We start from the raw sequence: 12,834 nt of genomic DNA, 5'->3' as shown, positions 1-12,834 counted from the left end.
AGTGATCCTTTGTCTAAAATTTTGCAATCCCCATTATTCTATCTATACCCTTTCATAATCCTATCTCTACCTCTTTCTATATTCCACAGTCCCCGTATCCTTCAGGAACTTGTCCAATCCCTCTTTGAATCCCCTTAATGTACTCTGTCCTATCACATCCTCCGGAAGCGCATTCCAGGTGTCTACTACTCTCTGAGTGAAGAAAAATTGGTTCTAAACCTGTCCCCTTTCAATTTCTCTGAGTGCCCCCTTGTTCTTGTAGTTCCCAATAGGCTGAAGAATCTGTCCCTTTCCACCTTCTCTATGCCCTTCATGATGTTGTAAGTCTCTATCATGTCTCCTCTGAGTCTCCGCTTCTCTAGGGTGAAGAGCCCCAGCCTTTCTAGCCTGTCTACATATGAAAGGTTTTCCATACCTTTTATCATTCTTGTCGCTCTTCTCTGAACCCTCTCAAGTATCTCCATGTCCTTCTTTAGGTATGGCGACCAATATTGGACACAGTATTCCAGATGCGGGCGCACCATCGCACAATACAGCGGCATGATGACTTCCTTCATTCTGGTTGTAATACCCTTCTTAATAATACGCAACATTCTGTTTGCTTTCTTTGAGGCTGCTGCACATTGTGCCTTTGACTTCATTGTTGTGTCCACCAGCACACCCAAGTCTTTTTCAAGGTTACTTCCCTCTAGTACTAATCCCCCCATTTGGTAGCTGAACATCGGGTTCTTTTTCCCTATATGCATGACCTAACAGATTTACAAACTTTTTATCACAAGAAGCTGACTGAAAAGATAGGAGTCGTTGAAAATAGCTCTTGTATAAACGACCCTTTACCGATGGAAAATCAAACAAATTACAATTATGTCTTGGGCGATGTGAATGAATGAATAAAAAATGATCCACAAGATAATCAGGTGCTAAACCATGTAAGACTTTATAGCATATAGCAAACTTAAATCTGACTCTGACCTCAATTGGTAACAAGTGTAGTCTTTGGTAATAAGATGTGAAATGATCTGATTTGTTTCAGGTTGAAAATTAATCGGACTGCCATGTTTTGTATGATGCGGAGTCGGTGAAGATTTTTCTGATAACCTGCTAAGTAAACTATATTAGTGTACTCCAAAATACTTAGAATTCACGACTATATCAACAGTCTAAAAGAAGAAACATCAAAATATGGTTTAATAGTCTGTAATTTCTACAACATATAGAAACTTTTCCTTACTACAGCATCTGTATTTGAATTCATTGTGAGATTCTGATCTAAATTAGCCCCTAGATTTCTTATAGTGTGGGGGCTAATCTTCTTACAGATCAGAGTTGGGACAAACTTCAGAGATATTTGAATTTTTGTTGCAGAGACTGAGTCCCTGGGCTTGGGATTACGTTCAAGTTCTAGGTTCTATGGGGCAACACTTGAGAGAGTTCCTTGGGCCACGGCACACATGCAGCCTGTACAACAGGCTCTTTTGGGTCAGTGGTCTCCAGTTTCTCGGGACATTTCAGGTGAAACACAGCAAGTCCTGGTAGCTCTCCCCAACCAAATCTCTGTCAAAGGTTGCCCCTAGGAATCCCTCCTTGGATAGTAGTGATAACAAACACCAGTCTCACTGGTTGGAGAGCCCACTGTCTTGTGGAACAAGACGAAGTCCCTGTGGCCTATGAATCGGCTCGAACTCTGTGATTTAGCTGGCCCTGTGGGCATTTCAGACTATACTGGGTTCTATCTGACAACATGATAGCAAGTAGTATACATCAACAGACAGGGTGGGACACAAAGACTCAACTTCTGTTTCTTTGGGTGGAATGTCACTTGCAGCAGATATCAACTTGGCTCTTGAAAGGTCTTGGTGAAGGAGGAAAGGTTATGCAGAAGATGTTATCGCCACTTTATTTCACATGAAGAAGTGCTCTACTTTGGCTGCATAAACTAGGGTGTGGTGAGTTTTTGAGACCTGGTGCTCAGACAGAGATCACTTTCAAACTACTTTACCACAAATTTTGGAATTCCTGCAAAATGGCCTTCAGAAGGGGTTAGCCTATAATTCTCTTTGAGTACAAGTGGCAGCTCTGGCCTGTTATCGAGATTAACTTTTCAACTCTTTGGCCTCTCATCCAGATGTGGTGCGTTTTTTTTGAAAGGGTTAAATCATTTTAGGCTTCCTCTTCATTGTCCTTGCCTGGAATGGAACTTTAATTTGGTTTTTGGGGCTCTGCAGGAGATTCCCTTTGAGCCTTTGTAAAAAAAAAAAAAATAACTTTGAAAGATCTTACTCTAAAGGCAGTTTTCTGGTAGCTATTGCTGTAGTGCATAGAATTTTGGAATTATAGGCCTTATCTTGTAGGGATCCCTTTCTGCGGTTCATGGAAATAGGGGTGACAATTCATACAGTCCTTTCTTTTCTTAGTAAATTGTCTTCATTTCATCTCAACAAATTGCTTTTCCTTCCCTCTTTTCATTAGAAAGATTATGCAAAGGATATTCTTATGCTCTGATCTCTGGACATCCATAGTGTGCTGCTGCTCTATTGATAGGCTACTAATAACTTCCATTGTTTAAATTGCCGTTTTGTTCTCTTTTTGGATCCTAATTAAGGTAATGCAGTTTCCAAACCCACAATTGCTTGTTAGATGAAGCAGGTGATGTCTAACATTTATCTTTTGTTGGACAAGAAACTTCTGATTTCTCCACAAGTTCAATCCACTTAGGCCTTGGCAACATCATGGGTGGAGTCTTAGATCAAGGGTGCTCAATACGCCGATCGCGATCGACCGGTAGATCAGGAAGGCAACGCAAGTCAATCTCAGAGCCCATCCCGGGTTCCGTGATAGACTTGTGTTGTCGTCCCGATCTACTGGGCCGATCAGCCTTCCTCTCCCCAACGTCCCCCATCGCTGCCCCAAGCTCTCCCTGCAGAAGTGTCGGACCAACCAGCATTCTGTTCCCCGACGTCAATTCTGACGTCGGAGAGGAAGTTCTGGGCCAGCCAATCGCTGCCTGGTTGGCTAGCCTGGAACTTCCTCTCCGATGTCAGAATTGATGGGAAGCATAATGCTAGTCAGCACGACGCTTCTGCAGGGAGAGCTTGGGGCGGTGGTGGCTTGGGGGCCTGTTCCCCAATGGTGACAGTGGCAAACCTAGTGGCTTGGGGAGGGCAGGGAGAAAGAAAGAAAGGGGCAGGCAGGGAGACAAAGAAAGAAGGGAAACAAAGAAAAGGGGAACAAGGAGACAGAAAGAAAGGGGGCATGGAGAGAGAACTTAACATCTGTGTCCTGAAAAAGACAACTTTTTCAGGATATTCATTCCAGGTGACACTCTATTCAGATGAACTGGGGTTTGCTGAGGATTGTATTTAAAATATATTTTTTGCCTCTGAATGTCTCAGTTACTATTCTATTACTATCTGCACCTTTATCTTTTTTATGTAGCTGCCTGTTTTATCTGTGGTTAGAGAAACAGAATCCCAACTTCTTCCAGATGTGGGCGCTGTTGTCACTTGTAAGGTAAGACTGAAATACCCTTCCTGATGGTATACAAATGTGGATGTGACTCTCTTTAGGGTGGAGGAAAAAAGCGATGTAAACTTGGCCAATAAACCAGTGTATCGCAAACTATGCTGCAGCAAGATTCTGTGAGACACATCCTGTAGGCAGTCAGCCGGCATCTGTGCCTCTTCACACTCGTGCCTCTCCTCTTCTTGCTCCAGTACTGCCTACTGGCGTCTCAGGGCCCAGTCTGGAGGGCCTTCGCTCAAATGTCAACGTGATGACATAACGCATGCATGTTATGTCATCATGTTGACGTCTGTGCATTTCCGGGTGCCCTTCAGCCGCGGCCAAGAATTTACTGTGCTGCCGAGAAAAAAAAAGTTAGCGGGACACTGCAATAAACAGGAGAGCAATCCAAGCAATGGTGTTTGGAACACATCTCCTTTACAGTGGGAAAATTTATCTGAAAGGAAGCCTTCAATTAAGGTAAATTGGATTTAATTGCTAACCAACGTTTTGTTTTTCCCTAGGAGCGGTTTTCACAATGAGAACTTTTAAGCTGAAAAAGTGCTCATTATGCTCCAGGCACGCTGTCGATGCGTCCGGCGTGTGCACAAAGTGCACCAGCTGCTGTGAAGGGGAATCCTCTTTGGGTTTGGTTGCCAGCGAGCAGGGTTCCCCTTCGTGTGTGCACTTATCAGCAGCAGGCAGTGGGGTGGGGAACGAAGACCACAATCCAGTTAGGTTTTCAAGATTTCCCCAATGAATATGCATGAGATCTATTTGTATACAGTGGAGGCAGTGCATGCAAATAGATCTCATGCATATTCATTGGGGAAATCCTGAAAACCTGACTGGATTGCGACCTTCTTTCCTCACCCCTGTTTTAAATTTGTTTGTAAGTTTTGATGGGTGGAATAATGTGCACAATGATACTGTTGTATGTGCTTATATAATAGAAAAATGGAATGTCTTTCTTGCAGAAATAATTGATACCTCAGGAAATGCACATACAACAGAATACTTACAGGAAGTAGTAGCAAAAGCTATAATGTGAACAAAAATTCAAATGTCTAGTATGCAGTTTAGTCACAGACAATGCTGCAAATGTATCCAAGATGAGAAGAAATTTAGAAGAGCATGAAGAGAATACCAAGCTAATAACATATGGTTGCCGTGCTCATTTATTGCATCTTCTAGCCAAAGACTTCATTGTCCCAGACAGTGTTCTCCCCAGAATTTTTTTCCAGCTGGGTGGCATGAAAAAGTAGCCGGGCGGGGTGGGGAAATTTGGTAGTGGGGAAAATTAAGGGCTCCTTTTTACAAAGGTGCGTTAGGGCCTTAACACGCGGAATAGCATGCGCTAAAATGTCCCGTGTGCTAGCTGCTACCACCTCCTCTTGAGCAGGTGGTAGTTTTACAGGTAGCGCGCGCTAATCCGGTGCGTGCGCTAAAAACGCTAGCGTACCTTTGTAAAATGAGCCCTAAATGTGTACTATTTTTATTAGTTATTATTATTGTTTTCCAATGCTCAATATGACTTCATTTTTTAAGGTTTGACACTTGTGCCAGAATATTTTTACTAAATTTAAGAAGTATCCAATTCTAGAAGTGAATAATTAGATATGCGCCCTCTTTCAAATGGTATAGAAGTTTAAAAAAGAGAAATGCGTTAATGAAGTCATTAGGTTCAATCTAGTCATTTATTTCTGCATGAATTTAAACAACTAAGAAAAAAAGATAAATATAGCTCATCCAGTCATACAAGAAACGGCTCTACAGCACCTCTAATGTTTTGATCACTAGGTTCCTTCCTGAGGTCTCACTGAGGCTATGAAATAGATGCAATCCCCACTTCCAGACCTCTTCCACATAATTTATGGAGAGGTGTTACTGAGCCTTGAAGGAGACCTGTGTGATTGCACTACAGCAAAATAATAAAGTAGCAGATTAAGATCAAAGTGAGAGCTAGGGCAAAACTGTTTAGGTAAAGATATAGGTAATAATTAGCAATGTATTAAAATATTTTATTTTTATTTACTTATAATGTCATTTGAAAGCTGCTTGATGTTAATACAACTTTAATTTAATTCTTTATAGTGGGTATGTGTGTGGTGGTAGTGAGGGGACAACGCCTAAGTCAACAGTATATGACAGCCAGTGCTTATCGTTTTTTTTAAACCCTTCTCTATATAAAAAATATATTTTTAGTAATAATCCATGAGTCACACAACAAGGGTGCACCTAGGAAAAGGCAGCATCTTAAACACCGCAGTGAGCACTAGAACACCAACACACGCATTGTAAAACTAAAGCCAGATCCTGCATAGTCAATTGATCCTGTACAGTCATTGCTAGTAGAAAGCCATGTCCTTTTTATACACACAGAACACAGATATACCCTCGCCCAATATGGAATAATCACATACTAAAAATAGAAATATGTAGACAAAAGTTAAACTGAACCAAGAAACCAGACTGCAAACAATGCAACACCACAGAAACAGTGACACATGTCCCCTATTACTGTGCAAAATATAAAGACAGTAGATGTAAATTTAGAAAAAACTGATATATAAATCACCACTTTACAAATTAACAAATAGAAATAAAAAAAATAATGAGAAATAAGAAAACACCATTTTATTGGACTAATCCATTTTTCAATTAGCTTTCAGAGACCAAATCTTTCTTCAAGACAGCACAGTATACAGCTGTTATGGTATCCTGTCCTGACCTAAGGAAAGGGGTTTAGTCCCAAAAAACTGCCTTATTTCCATTTCCTATGTATAAACTTTAATCAATAGTTACAATACTACTTGATTCTATGTAAAGCAACACAAATTTTTTTTTCTACCTTTTGTCGTTTCTGCTTTAATCATCTTCTCTTCACTCTCTTCTTTCTATTCAGAGTTTGTCCTCGCTCCCTTCCATGCAACATCTATCATCTCTCTTTGCCCCTTCCACCCAGCCTCTGCCCTCTCGCTCTCTACCCCTTCCATCTACTGTCCACTCTCTCTCTGACCCTTGCATCCACTGTCTACCCTCTCTGCCCTTCCTTTCCTATGACAGTCCATCCCTGGTGTTTCCATCTAGGGCAAGAACATGTACAGGAAAAAGATCCTTAAGGAACAACTTTGTTTGATACCAAAAAGGGACCCAAGAAAAGTATAATTAGTCACTCGTGTCCCCCAAAACACCACATAAAAATATGTATTTTGTGCATGACATGCATAGTGACAATACACAAACCTAGAGGACTGAGTAAAACGAAGATCTTGCAGGCCCCATGAATCTCGCGGATCTCTACCTCACATCCTTAAAAATTTGCTTACCTCAAGGGTGAGCGGGAACCGGGAGGTCTGCAGGTGTTAAAATGCCCTGCAGACCCCATGCCACAAAGATGTGCCAGGTCTGTGGGATCTGGGCAATCCTTATTTTACCCAGTCTCCAAACTTAGGAAAGCCTATGCATTGAGAGCAATTTTTTTAAGCTATTTACCCAGATGCTGTTTCCAGAAGAGGAAGGTTTAAATCTATGGGAATACTTATTTTCTTGGTTGACTTTTTCAAAGAGAAAGTGCTCAGTGCTCTTTCATGATAGATGTGGTGTACCAGTTATCAAAGAGAAAGCATCCACAAACTTTTCATTGGCCTGAAGTTTTGAAAATAGCCCAGAGAAAACTCGATTTCTGTCATGGAACTACAACTCTACCTTCTTGCAGGACTTGGAAACAGCAGCCGTGCACATAGCCCCGTTTGCACGATCATTAACTCATCCCAACATCTATGCACTATGCACAGCATTCAAAATCATACCATCCTAGGAGCTTCAAGTAGCAGCTCTCATCTGATGATTTGCCAAGATTTTTCCCTGTATTGTAAGGGATAGGATTTTTTTTTTTCACACAAAAAAACACCTCTCTTCTGAGCTGCACACGTTAAGCACTGCAGTTCAAATAGCAAACAGCACTGGAACCCAGTGAGAAAACTCTCTTTGCTACCATAGATGCATACAACTGATTAATAATGACTTGCCGTCCTGCCTCCTTTGGGGATCGATGGGCATTTGCTGTGACTTAGGAAAGATCAGAGCAACTGACCCCCTTCCTTTGCCAGGAAATTCAAGTGGCAGAGGCACAACGGATTCTGCTCCCTCTAAAGAAAAAAAAAGACAGTAACAATCCAAGAGACCAAAAACTAAACTTTCCTGAGGCAGAAACCCGCCACGTGGTCTTCTTGATCTCCCTGCTTGCCGGAACTGAAGGGGAACTTGACACTTTTTTTCTCCCAGAGTCGTCCCAGACTCACTGCAGCCACAAGATCTGAGCAGAGGCATTATCAGCAGCTTAGCAAAGTTACTTACCTGTAACAGGAGTTCTCCGTGGACAGCAGGATAAGTCAGCCACACTTTTGGTGATGTCATCTACGTCCCCAATTCGGATTTGCTCTCCCAGAGCTCAGGTGAGGCTTTGGGAGCCTCATCTGAGCATGTGCAGGTAGCCCTATATATACCTGTGCTGTCCCTCATTTAATCCAGTGATTTCCATAGCTTGAGTCTTATTGCAGTGTCACCCCTTAGGGGAGGAGGGAGGGTCAGTGTGGCTGACTTATCCTGCTGTCCACGGAGAACTCCCGTTACAGGTAAGTAACTTCGCTTTCTCCATGGACAAGCAGTATAAGTCACTTTTGACTTATGGTGACTCTCCAGCTGCGGGGGCAGAGGGTGTAAGAGGACGAGGTCCCCATCAGGGGATGGTCCCCTCTGCGTCTCCGCTACCTTGCTGCGGTAGGGTGAGGCTGCCTAAAGGTCAGGTGAGGGACAGAGATAAAAACCCCAATTACTGAGACCAGTCAGAGATTATGTGTTGTAAACAATAGGAACTTTATTTTGGTCCTCAGAACTGGACCAACACTTTCTTTCTTACCAACATGGTAGAGTATGTATCTCAATAACAGATGCGATTATAACAAGTAACTGTGCAAATTGTGCTAACATGTGCAAACAGTGCAAATTGTGCCAACATGGCATAATATAATCTGCTGACAGTCTGTTCTATCTGATTTGGCTAATAGTCCTGATCAGCTAGTTCAGGTGTTGGTGTCCTTTGCTGTGTCTGTTTTGGTCACCAATCGTAATATGTTGAGGCCAAAGTCATTGGAGGTCTGCATTGGGCGATCCAGGCAATAGTGTCTGGTGAAGGTGTGTGGGGTAGACCATGTGGCTGCTCTGCAAATGTCCTGGAGTGGCGTGTTGCTGAGGTTTGCCAATGTAGCGGCCATGGCTCTTAGTTGGTGTGCTGTGGCCTTTTCTTCAAGGGACGCTCCCTCCTGCTCGTAGCAGAAGGCGATGCAGTTTGAGATCCAGTTGGAAATAGTGCGTTTTCCCACTGGTGATCCTGGTTTGTTGGGATCAAAGGAGACGAACAGTTGTACTGCCTTTCGCCAGGATTGTGTTTGTTGAATGTATAGGCGGAGTGCATGGGTGCAGTCCAAAGTGTGTAGGAGTTGTTCCGTGCTGTTGTTATGTGGTCCCGGGTAGAAGGAGGGAAGTACTATTGCTTGGTTTATGTGGAAAGGTGAGACTGCCTTTGGTAGGAACTTCGGGTGAGTTCTCAGCACTGCATGATCATGAAGGATCTGTGTGTATGGTGGGTATGTCACCAGGGCTTGTAGCTCGCTAATGCGTCTTGCTGATGTGATGGCGATGAGAAAAACTACTTTCCAGGTGAGGAATTTGATTGGCGCCTCCTCTAAAGGCTCAAAGGGGTGCGCTGTTAGCCTGTGGAGGATGATGCCCAGGTCCCACGCGGGTGGCGGGCGGCGGATCGGGGGGTGCAGGTTTGTAAGCCCTTTCATGAACTTGGACACTAGCGGGTGTGTGACTAGGATCTTGTCCTCAATGCGGCTGTGGAACGCTGATATAGCGCTCAGGTGGACCCGTATGGAGGATGTTCTGAGGCCCGTCTTGGATAGGTTAAGTAGGTATTGGAGTACAGTTGGGACCTGGCAGTTCAGTGGGTCTTCTCCTTTCGAAACACACCATATGTGGAATCTTTTCCACTTGAGCCTGTATGATTTTCTAGTGGACGGGTATCTGGCTGCTAGTAGTACCTCAGTCACCCCTGTTGACATGTGGAAAGGGTCCAGGATTAGCCTTTCAACATCCATGCTGTAAGTGCTAGAGTTTTCAGACTGGGATGCAGAGTTTGTCCCTGGTCCTGGGTGATCAGGTCCGGTCGCAGTGGTAGGCTGATCGGCGGCTGTGTCGACAGCCGATGTAGGAAGGGGAACCACACTTGTCTCGGCCAGTAGGGCGCGATGAAGATCACTGAGGCTTCCTCTTGCCTGATCTTCTGGAGCGCTCTGTGGATAAGTGGTATGGGGGGAAAGGTGTAGAGTAGGTGTTTTCCCCAATGTATGGCAAAAGCGTCCCTGGTTTGACTGTATTGTGCTGGTCTTTTGGAGCAGAATTGTGGGTACTTTTTGTTGTCCTCCGTTGCAAAGAGGTCTCTTGTTGGGAGGCCCCACTTGTGGAAGAGTTCCTGGATTACTTCCGGGTGGAGGGACCATTCGTGGGGGTTCAGCTTTCTGCTGAGGCTGTCCGCCAGGGCGTTGTTCTGGCCCGGGAGGTAGGTGGCCTGGATGAGAGTGTTGATTGCTAAAGCGAATGTCCAGATTTTGTGGGCCTCTCTGCAGAGGGTGAGTGAGCCCGTGCCTCCCTGCTTGTTGATATAGAACATTGCCACCTGGTTGTCTGTCTGAATCAGTAAGGTCTTGTTGGAGATCCAGGGGGCAAAGGCTTGTAGGGCATTCCCAATTGCCCTGAGTTCTAGCAGGTTGATGTGTTGTTTGGCCTCGGATAGGGACCAGGGGCCCTTGGTTCTCAGGTGGAGGAGATGGGCTCCCCACCCCTGCTTTGAGGCATCTGTGGTGAGTGTCAGTTGGTGTTGTGGCTGCTGGAAGAGCCTGCCCTTGAACAAATTCTGCTGCTGTGTCCACCACTCGAGGCTGTTGCAGATTTTCTGGTCCATTATGACTCTGTGTGACAGAGGTTGTGTGTGTTGGTTCCAATTTTTTCTGAGGAACCATTGCAGGGGTTGCATGTGGAGCTTGGCAAGCGGGACGACGTGTATGGTGGCAGCTTGATGGCCCAGGAGACGTAGTATCGTTCTGGCTGTGACTGTACGTGTCTCTGATATACTCTGAGTTAGTTTTCGTATTGCTGTTCCCCTTGAGTGGGGTAGGAAGGCTGCGTTCTGGGGTGTGCAAATTCTTGCCCCTATAAACTCTATTGATTGTGTTGGTTGTATTATGGATTTTTTTATGTTTACGAGGAAACCCAGGGATTGCAGGAGTGACATTGTTGTCTTTACTGCTGTTGCTGTTGCCTGGGCCGATGGACCCACCAGTAGCCAGTCGTCCAGGTAGGGGAACACGCATATGGCGCTCTTGTGGAGGTGGGCCGCTGCAACGGCGACACATTTTGTAAAGACTCTCGGTGCGGATGAGAGTCCGAAGGGCAGGACCCGGTATTGGAAGTGTTGGTTTAGGGTCCTGAATCGTAGAAATTTTCTTTGAGAGTGATGCATAGGGATGTGGGAATATGCATCTTGAAGGTCCAGGGAGGCCAGCCAGTCGTCTTTTTGAATTAATGGTAGGATTGTCCCTAGGGAGTGCATCCGAAATTTTTCCCTGACTACGTGCTCGTTCAGGCCTCGTAGGTCTAGGATGGGTCTGAACCCTCCCGTCTTCTTGGGGATGAGAAAATAACGGGAGTAGAATCCCTGGTTGTGCTGTGACCTGGGTACTGGCTCTATTGCTCTCGCTTGGAGGAGAGCTTTTATTTCTCTGGAGATGAGTTCTGGCTGCGGTTCCCTGTAGTTTCTTTTTGGTGGGTTGGATGGTGGGTGGGTGCGGAATCTGATGCGGTATCCATTTTTTGTGATTCGCAGCACCCATTTGTCTGTGGTTATCCTCTCTCAGGCCTTGTGGAAAAGGGAGAGGCGGCCCCCTACTGGGGTGGGGGGCGTTGTTGATGAGTCAAAAACTGGGCCCCACTTTCGTGCCGGTGGAAGTGGCTGGCTTGTGTTGTTTTCGTTCCCTCTGGCGCTGCCTTTGCTGGTAAAGGGCGCTGGGTTGATGTGCTTTCTGTCTGTGTGGCGGCCATCTGGTCTGGCTGTCATACCGCCTTCCATTGGTGTTCTGTCGGCGATACTGGTTGATGTGCCGTCTTATTGTTGCGGCTTTTACCAGGCCATCTGAGGAGAGGGTTTGGAGAGTAGTGCAATGCTCCTTCATTTTGTCCACTGCTTCCGTCACTTTGTCTCCGAATAAGTTCTCCCCTGAGCATGGCGCATCTGCAATACGCTCATGGGTGTCCTCTCGGAGTCCCGAGGCTCGTAGCCATGCCAGGCGTCTGGCTGCTATGGCTACTCCAGCTGTGCGGGTCGAGGTTTCGAATGCGTCGAAGGTCGCTCTTATCATATGTTTTCCGCATTCTTCCATGTCCTGCAGTATGGGAGCTATGCAGGCTTTTCCCTCCGGGTGTAGAGTGTCCAGGGTTTCCTCTACTCTCCTCCGGAGGGCATCGTTATACAGGGTCAAGTGGAATAAGTGGGTATCAATTTTTGCATTGAGCATGGAGCCATGGTAGACCTTTTTTGCAGTGGAATCCAGGGTCCTGTGTTCCTTGCCCGGGGGATCGTTGGCATGAGGGCGGTTGCTCTTCGCTTTTTTGAGTGCAGATTCCACTATGGTAGAATGGTGAGGGAGCTGTGGTTTGTTAAAGCCTGGTGCCTCACTGATCTGGTAATTTTGGTCCAGTTTCTTGGACACAGCGGTGCCTGACATTGGGGTCTTCCAGATCTCGTCCCGGCGATCTAGTAGCAACTTGTGGGCTGGTAGTATCGCTGTGGCCTTTTGCACTTGCAGGTATTTTAGCAGTCCCGGCACTTCGTTTGTTGCCTCTCGCTCTGGTGTTGGAGCAAGAGCTAGGCGGGTGGCCACCTTCTGGAGGAACTTGGGATAGGTGAGGTCTTCTGCGGGAGTGTCAGATTGTGCTGTCCCATTTGCAGGCTCAGTGTCTGGAGTCTCCCCAGTTGCTGATACATGTGGGCTGCTTTTTGTTGAGGCATAGCTTGGCTGGTAGCACTCACTCTGGTCGGAGGCGTAGCCGCCTATGGTCGGTGAGTGAGATGCCGCTGTCTGTGCTCCATGCCTCCCTGCCGGTGATGGTTGCCGCACTTATTCTGCATTTTGTGCTGGACTTCCCGTCAGCTGTTGTGAGATGAATCTGCTGAATAGATTAAATAGTTGTTGATGGTCCATGGTGGCTGCT

At 45.6% G+C, this 12,834-nt stretch overlaps 1 protein-coding gene across 7 annotated transcripts in view; it reads left to right on the top strand.

Annotated features, from left to right (window-relative positions):
- The window catches only part of EXOSC1 (exosome component 1), a 47,109-nt gene that overhangs the window by 10,860 nt on the left and 23,415 nt on the right, over positions 1–12,834 (top strand). For all 7 annotated transcript variants that reach the window (XM_033940246.1, XM_033940252.1, XM_033940251.1 and 4 more), the window contains one exon: positions 3,436–3,510. In XM_033940246.1, the coding sequence (XP_033796137.1) occupies positions 3,436–3,510 (75 nt within the window). The remainder of the gene's footprint in view (positions 1–3,435; positions 3,511–12,834) is intronic.

This window comes from Geotrypetes seraphini, chromosome 4, assembly GCF_902459505.1.
Source record: "Geotrypetes seraphini chromosome 4, aGeoSer1.1, whole genome shotgun sequence".
NCBI lineage: Eukaryota > Metazoa > Chordata > Amphibia > Gymnophiona > Dermophiidae > Geotrypetes > Geotrypetes seraphini.
This window is presented reverse-complemented; position numbering and strand designations above follow the sequence as displayed.